Source organism: Monosiga brevicollis, genomic scaffold, assembly GCF_000002865.3.
Source record: "Monosiga brevicollis MX1 MONBRscaffold_31 genomic scaffold, whole genome shotgun sequence".
NCBI classification, from domain to species: domain Eukaryota; class Choanoflagellata; order Craspedida; family Salpingoecidae; genus Monosiga; species Monosiga brevicollis.
In genome coordinates, this window is record NW_001865068.1 from 341,709 (window position 1) to 349,235 (window position 7,527).

General features: G+C 53.9%; 2 protein-coding genes across 2 annotated transcripts in view; one reads left to right on the top strand and one right to left on the bottom strand.

The window, feature by feature from the left end:
* Nucleotides 1-80: 80 nt before the first annotated feature.
* MONBRDRAFT_34184 (uncharacterized protein) lies at nt 81-4,957 on the top strand (the record flags this gene model as incomplete). The annotated part of the gene is made up of 14 exons (XM_001749491.1): nt 81-281; nt 425-573; nt 752-848; nt 958-1,013; nt 1,123-1,287; nt 1,368-1,422; nt 1,511-1,656; nt 1,835-1,930; nt 2,050-2,139; nt 2,219-2,261; nt 2,356-2,618; nt 3,139-3,173; nt 3,677-3,821; nt 4,049-4,957. Exons 1-14 carry the CDS (start codon nt 104-106, stop codon nt 4,955-4,957), a joined length of 2,427 nt encoding a protein of 808 aa, XP_001749543.1. The 5' UTR covers nt 81-103.
* A 649-nt stretch (nt 4,958-5,606) lies between these two features.
* The window catches only part of MONBRDRAFT_34185 (uncharacterized protein), a 2,794-nt gene continuing 873 nt past the window's right edge, over nt 5,607-7,527 (bottom strand). Inside the window, exons 2-9 of the mRNA XM_001749553.1 lie at nt 7,374-7,451; nt 7,127-7,190; nt 6,977-7,039; nt 6,508-6,878; nt 6,302-6,382; nt 6,083-6,169; nt 5,895-5,954; nt 5,607-5,785 (exon numbers count right to left, since the gene is read on the bottom strand). Of these exons, the coding sequence (XP_001749605.1) occupies nt 5,666-5,785; nt 5,895-5,954; nt 6,083-6,169; nt 6,302-6,382; nt 6,508-6,878; nt 6,977-7,039; nt 7,127-7,190; nt 7,374-7,451 (924 nt within the window). The 3' untranslated portion in view covers nt 5,607-5,665. The remainder of the gene's footprint in view (nt 5,786-5,894; nt 5,955-6,082; nt 6,170-6,301; nt 6,383-6,507; nt 6,879-6,976; nt 7,040-7,126; nt 7,191-7,373; nt 7,452-7,527) is intronic.

The following is a 7,527-nucleotide window of genomic DNA, read 5'->3' on the forward strand; positions in this document are numbered from 1 at the left end:
TTTCCCCCTTTCCCCCTTTCACACTTGCATTCTTCGTCCTTGGCCGTTGGGTGTCGCCGCACGACGGCGTTGGGGTACCAGTACCATTCCCGAATCAGGCACCATGTTGTACGGCAGCCGCCTGCACGCCTTGGGGCTGCAGGGCGTACTGCGCCTCTGCTTTGCGTTTAGCATCATGATCTTCGAGCAGCTTGCCCGTCTCAGCCTCATGATCGTGCCCAGCTTTGTCATTAACCTGGTCCAGAACCTGGGCAATTCTCTGCTTCCCGGCCCGCTCAAAGGTGCGTGCAGGGCAGACTGTTGGGAGACGGCACTCAACTGCCAAATCCACCTCACCTGGACCGCTGGATATTCTGCAAATGCTGCTCAACTCATGCAAAGCCTCGCTGTCGTGCCTTTTGTGCCTGCTGATTGACACGACCAGAGTGGCAAGTCCTGGATGCGGATACGTCCGACAACAGCAATGTCAACGACCTGAACGCGGCTGGGCTGGCCGCCTATCATGGGTACGCCTGCGAGCAGCACATTGCCATTACTGACGATGGCTTTATCCTGGTCATGCACCGCATTTCCGTACGTCGCACCTGCGCCCCTCGCTCCGAGCACCCCAAGCTGCCGGGAGGGGCCCCCATTTGCCTGTTATCACAGCTTCGACCTCACATTTGGATCGCGCTTTGGCCCCCCATGTGCTGGCGGGAGACAGAAGCACCAAAAGCATACGGCGCAGCGCGGGCCGCCGGTGCTGCTGCAGCATGGCCTGATGCAATGCAGTGACGTGTGGCTCACAACCGAGCATGCACTCGCCTTTCAGCTCACTGATCAAGGCTATGACGTTTGGCTCGGCAACGGTAAGCAATCAGCGGCTTGTCCGCAACATGAGCTGTTGCCTTGAATTGAAACTCGCACGCAGCGCCAAGTCCATCATCACCATTCTCACCAGGCCAATGTGGTGGATAGTACGCGGTAACAAGTACAGCAGCCGCCACCAGCGCCTCAAGCCTGCTGATATTGAGGTATTGATGGGGCTTGCCATCATTCTTCGCGGGGTGGCGCTTGGAATCGATACTTTCTTCAAAGGCCAACCTCATTGTTTGGGGTCGTGATGCATTGTGTGACCTGTAGTTTTGGGACTTTTCCTTGGATGAGATGGCCATGACCGATTTGCCCACCATGATGACCAACATTCTCGAGGTGACGGGTCATGAGGGCTTGAGCTACGTAGCCTTTTCGCAGGGCACGGCGCTGGGATTTGCCTGCTTCTCCGCCCTGCCCCAGGTGGCGCGCAAGGTGCGTGTTCTTGTGGGTGCTTTGCTCGCCTCCCTGCACACAAACAGCCTCTCCATCGGCATTCTCACCACCTGCATTAGGTCCGACTCTTTGTGGCTCTTTCGCCAGCCGCCAAAGCCAATGGGCTACGTCAAGGTTTGCTTGCGCGTCGCAGTTGGCTCCCATTTGAGGGTGCTGCTTTCTGAGACACACGTGCATCAATCTGACGTGTTCTGGTTTCTAGGCATGCTGCAGACGGTGGTGCACATTGCACCTCAGTCCATCTACCTTTTGTTTGGCACTCGTGCTCTGATGCCATGGGTGCACTTTTGGCGGAGTCTCCTGAGTCGCGTGGCGTATGCCCGCCTGATTGACATTGCATGCCGCGTGGTATGACCTTGCGATGTGGAGATGCGGACAGGCAGAGAAAGTGATTCGCCACGGCGCTCCGCACGCCGCGCGCTGCGAGAGACTGCTTGGTGCTTTTTTTTTTTTCTTTTTTCTTTTTTCTTCTCTTTGGAGTTGGTCATGACCAATTTCTGCTCTTTTCGCACGGGTCTGCGCGCAGCTGTTTGACTGGAAGCTTGACCAACTGGGTCCCATTGAGCGCAAAGGCTGGCTTTATTCGTATCTCTTTTCCGTGACCTCGGTCAAGACAGTGGTGGTAGGTGGGCCGCAGCCGGTGTGATGGGGGAAGCGACAGCGGCGGTATTTCATTTTAGGTCAAAGTGATGGACTCATCCTGCTCTGCGGCTGGGCATGTATTGCACATTCGTGTTTTAGCATTGGTTTCAAATTGTAGCATGCAACCGCTTCCAGCAGTTTGATGAGCAGATGAACCTGCAGCGTGCCTACCGCACCATGCTGCCGGCGGTATGTCTGGTTCAAACTCACCGAGCATGGCGAGGCTGATGCCGACAAGTGCCTCACGTGGCTGCGTTGCATGTCGTAGAGCTACGAGATTGGGCAGATTCGATGTCCCATGGCTCTTTTCTGTATGTAGTCTGCTTGCTTCTGCGCGGCGGGTTCCAAAAGAGCCTGGCTTTCAGTAGCCTGCTTGATAACAAACTGACTGTTGCGGGATGGCAGATGGAACCGACGATGATTTGACGGACATGAACTGGTTGCTGCGCCAACTTCCCAGCTCCTGGTGTGTGTGTGTGTGTGTGTGTGTGTGTGTGTGTGTGTGTGTGTGTGTGTGTGTTGGGCGCTTGCAGCTTGGCTCGAAGGATCTGTGGGCATCTCCAGCTTCTCACGTTCAAGTGCATTGTTTCTTCATCGTTAGCAAAACCTTTGCCGTGGATCATTATGAGCATCTCGATACCATCTGGGCCGAGTCAGCCAAGGAAAAGGTCAGTGGTCTCTTATTTATTTTGTTGATGTTTTTGTTTCTTTCTAGATTATTGTTGCTGTTGTTGGCGGGTGAGCGAATCGAGCCGTGTCTCATCAATTGGTTGGTGTGTGTGTGCACTAGATCTTCCCGGTGGTTGTTGAGCTCCTGGCTTCTGCCAATGAAGACAGTGCTGTGGGCCGCTAGTTCCGCCGTCGTTGCCAGCAGCAAGAAGATGCTCGACTTTTTATTAGAGAACCCCCATCGTCATGCTGACAATTCTTGTGATTGTCGTTGAACACACAACGTGTGTGTGACCAATACACAACAACAACAAAACTGGCTGACAACACCCTTTCGCTACCAACTGTACAACGTCTCAAATTTCTCCTGGGCAACACCGTTGGGGCTCAGGCAACTACCAACTGTCATTGCACTTTTCATCACACAAGTGAGAGAGAGAGACAGAGACAGAGAGAGAGAGAGAAAAAGTTCATTCATTTTTTTCGTTCTTTTGTTTTGTCTCATCATCATCATAAAAGTCGTTAAACACAACAACAACAACAACAACAACAAGGTACGAAAACGTTGATACGTATGTGTGTGTGTGTGTGTGTGTGAGAGGGGGCAGGGGATGTAACGGCAGGCACTGGTGGCGTATGCCCGTGTTCCGGCATGACGCCCGGGGGTGGTGAGGTGTTCAGGTGTCTTCATGTGCGTGTGTGTTTAAGTGTGTGGTGTTGGGGAGAGGGGGGAGGGCATGGCTGGCTGTGGCTTTGGTGTGACACTGGGGTGTCAGTGCTTGTCAAAATGTGGGTGCAGCGCGGTCGTGGTCGTGGGCTTCTGGGTGTCGAGTTGGTCCTGGCCCTTCCCCTCTTGCCCCGCTTGTGTCTGCTCTTGTTTGCTTTGGTGGTGCCGGCCGTTATCTTGTCTGCCCTCGTTCCGTGAGGACACTACCATGGCTCTTTTTTTTTTTTTACGTTTTTTACTCAGTGACGTCTGTTACTCACTTCCTTGCTTTCGACGTTGGATCTCACACCTTGCTTGACGCCCTTGGTCGACACGGCTCCTTGGCTTTAGATTCCTGTTCCTTGTGATTACTAGTCTGCTTTTGGTTTCCCTCTGGCTCTGTTTGCCTCTTCCGTCCGTTCTTCTTTCGACTACCTACACAATGGGCAAGCGTCGTCAACGCGTCAAGCACATCAAGATTAACCTCAACGAGGAGGTGAGACTAAGCTTGCGGTTCCCGTCGTGCCTCAATCTCAACCACTGGGTGCGAGGGACCACTGTGTCCTGCGTGGGAACGAGCACGTGTCGGCCTTTGCTGCCCACCGCTTCCCTTGTGTTGTGGTCCAGTTGTCCTCTGGCCTCTGCCATCGCCTCTTTGTTTCCGGTCTCAGGTTGCAGCTCAGCTCAGCTCATCTGCTTGACCTCGTGGTTTGTTTCTCATAGCTCGAACCCGTGGGCAAAGCCCCCCCGACTCCCTCGGAACGTCAATGGACCCCCACTCTATCCTTTGCGCAAAAGGTCAAGGCTGGGAATCATGGGACCGTTCATCCCGGGCCAATGGGGACAGTCCACCTGGCTGATCCACAGGAGGCTCACACACATTTCATGAAAGCCAAGGGCAACGGTGCTACCCCTGCTCGGGCGCTCATGTTTGGATCGGATGAAGGCGAGGATCTGGAATCGTTGGCCTCTCACTCCTCGTCCAAGGGGGAAGACGCCATTTCGGCCCTCCACAGCCCAGCCTCCAGCCCCCTCTCTTCAGCTCATTACTCGGACGCTGAGGATGAGGAGCCCATGTCGCCCAGTTTGGAAGTATCCCACTTGAATCAAGGGCCGGCACGTCTTTTTCCCACCCTTTCCAACGCCTCCAAAACGTCCAAGCCTCCGGGCCTGGGTGCCTTATCGTCTGCAACCCCTGCCGGCCCGGCAACGTCTGTACCCACCACGCCCACGCCACGCCCTGCGCGCGACACGCTACAAACGAGGACTGAGTCCTCCTCCACTGTGGTTGCAGCAGACCAGGACGCTGGTTTTGTCTCCACACGCTCCACCAGCCAATCTTCAGACGGCGATACTGCAGCCACACCGCTGGCCCCGGTTGACCCATTGCAAGACGCTGTGACAGCAGACGTGCCGCCGCGCGGCCTCGTCTTTGGCGGGTCAGACCCCTTGTTCTGTTTGCGCCTCGGTCTTACGGCAGAGCCGTTGCCTAGTGCAGAGGAGAGCAGAAGCGGGCCTGAAGGTCTGCTCGCGCTCCTCATCCGTCGCACAGAACTGGTCGCCCAAACAGGTGTCATTCTCCATGCTCAAGCCCGCCACGCGGTCTTTGGCAGCAATGACGTTGCATCCTAATGTCTGCCCTTTGGACGAGCCTATTGTCGTGTTCACGATTAATACGCATACAGCGAGCAGGCTTCCCACGCATGGGGGTTATCACTTTGTTTGTTCGTCCGTGAACTCGCTTATTCTGATTGTTTGTGCATTTTTTTTTCTCTTTCTTTCCCCTCCTGTCGTTTGTGGAGGCAAGTCTTTGGACTTTAAAAAGTCCCGGCTCCCTCTGTAAAGTGACAGGCCCCGGCATGCCCCATCGTCACAATGTCCGTCCCACAGTTGGCTTCCCCTCGAATGCCATCTGTCTTGGGCTTGGACTTGTTTTGGGTTCCTCTGTGCTTCAAGCTTTTGGAATGAACTTGAAGCTCAGCATTGCCATTGTTGTTGTTTTTTTGTGTCGTCGCATAGCCGCTGTGACCCGGCTTTGTTGTCTTGCCCTTGGCTTTCCGACCCGCGAGTCGAACTTGCTTGTGTCGATGTGCCAGCCTCTATAATGTCCTCCCCTCCCCTCCCCGTTCTTCTCTACTCTGAATGCTGTTTCTTGGTGACAAGTTGGCATTTGCTCCCTCCCTTTTTGACCAATCCCTTCTTTCCGTCTCACACACACTATCTCTCTTTCCCCAATTAATAATCCTCTTTTCCTTTGCCAAAAATAAACGCAAATGCCACTGGAAGCTGCGCCTTTCAATTCCTCACAGACATGAAGCAACACACCACGAAACGAAACACTCATTTGTTGCGCTTGCCCTTGCGAGTAGGTTTCTTCTCGTTCGGGTTGTGTTTACCATAGCCGACAACCTTGCGCTGCGGATTAATGCTACCGCCCTTGGCAACATTGACCTTGTGGACCTAGAGGAGACAAGGCAAACGCACACTTGAGGCTGGGCCGAGATAGACAGGATGGATTGGAAAAGCTTGGCAGCGAAAGTTGAACGTTTGCTTCGGCACAGCCACAAACCTTGCCAAAAGGATTGTTTCCGATGGCAGCTTCGTCGGAAAACATGTTGACTGGTTTCTCCTACATGATCGAACAAGATACAGTTTTTTTTTTTTTTTTTTTTTTGTGGCCAGGGCACATGAGTCAGGAATGGCGACGACACTCCAACACAAGGACATCCGCATGCAGTTTTCTTGTTTCTCGCCCACCTTGCGTTGTTGCTTCAGCATCTCCGGCTGGTCAGCCCGAAGAATCAGATTAGAAGTACGTCCTCCTTTGGGCATGGGGATGGAATACTAAACCACACCACGGAAAGAGAGTATAGGGCAAGCATAAACTCGAGTCGAGCAGCTAATCACCAGCCTGGTTTCGTGGCAAGAGGGAGTGTAACACAAATGTTTTATTGTAAGCAAGCCCATAAAACATACGCGCAATCCACGAGTCTGAGATTTGCGCAGGGTGGGCACCACGACTGTCGTGTTGCCATCGCCATCAACAGAGGTAGATGCCTACAAGCGACGACAACAAGAGCCAAACGCATACGCGTGAGATGTTCAAAAAAGAGCGAGCAGTGAGGAGTTGCAATGCGAGGAGCCGAAGCAGCAAGGTCAAGCAGGGGCGAAAGCGCCGGTACCTTGATGAGAGTGGCGGCACCACAGCTTGGGCAAAATTGCAACATGGTCTTGGCTGTGTGAGTCATACAGGTGGTGCAGTACAGGACAAAGGACTTGACGCGCTTGATGTACATGCCATCAACTGAGACCACGTTGAGGCCAATTTGAAGCATCACGTTTTGCATGGCGTAATCGGCTGTGAGACACGCCACCTTGGCGTCGGGTTTGGCCACGGTGAGTGTTGAGCGCAGCTGCTTGGTCACATCGTCCACGTTGCTAGGTCCAATCCAGCCTGACCCATCATCATCCTCGTCTTCCTCCACGCTCACAGGAGCATTTGCTGCCTCTGTTTCGTTGGTTGCGCCGGCACTCGTGTTGGCTGTTGACGCATCTGTCGTCGAGAATGCCAGGGGCGGCGCCAAGGAGGCATGTAAATGAGTGGTGTGGGCTTCCACAGACACATGTAAATTTGCAAGTGAGGGTGCGTACCATGACCAAACGCAGCACGGTCTGCATGGGAGGTGGCCTGAGCCATGGCCTCGGCTTCTTCGGCTGTTGAATGTGTCAGCAGGGGAAGCGTCCAATCAGCAAAAACGATGACGAACAAGTTGATGACATGCTCGAAACAGGTGAACGTACGTGATTCAGGATGCTGATACCAGCACACGTGCTTGCGGCGACAGGCCAGTCCATAGCGGCAGGGCTAAGGCGGTTGGACCGGGCAGGGTTCAATGAACCGGTAAGCCAGATCATCTTCAGTCAGAACTTGTTTGGGATATTAAAAACCCCAAAACAAAACACGCGCCGAGGGTCCGCCCTGCCACAACCATGGACTAGACAGCTCTAGAAGACTCTGGATAGGTATGAACATAGCCGCCCAACAAACCTTGTCGCTGGAGCCAGGACCTCGAGGCTTGCGAGGCTTGTCATGAAGGCGAGCGTTGCCATTGTACTCGAGCTCGATCTGATAAGCCAAGGCCATGACACGAAGATCGGGCATGGACAACGAGGCATAATCACCAGTCTGACGACTAAAGTTG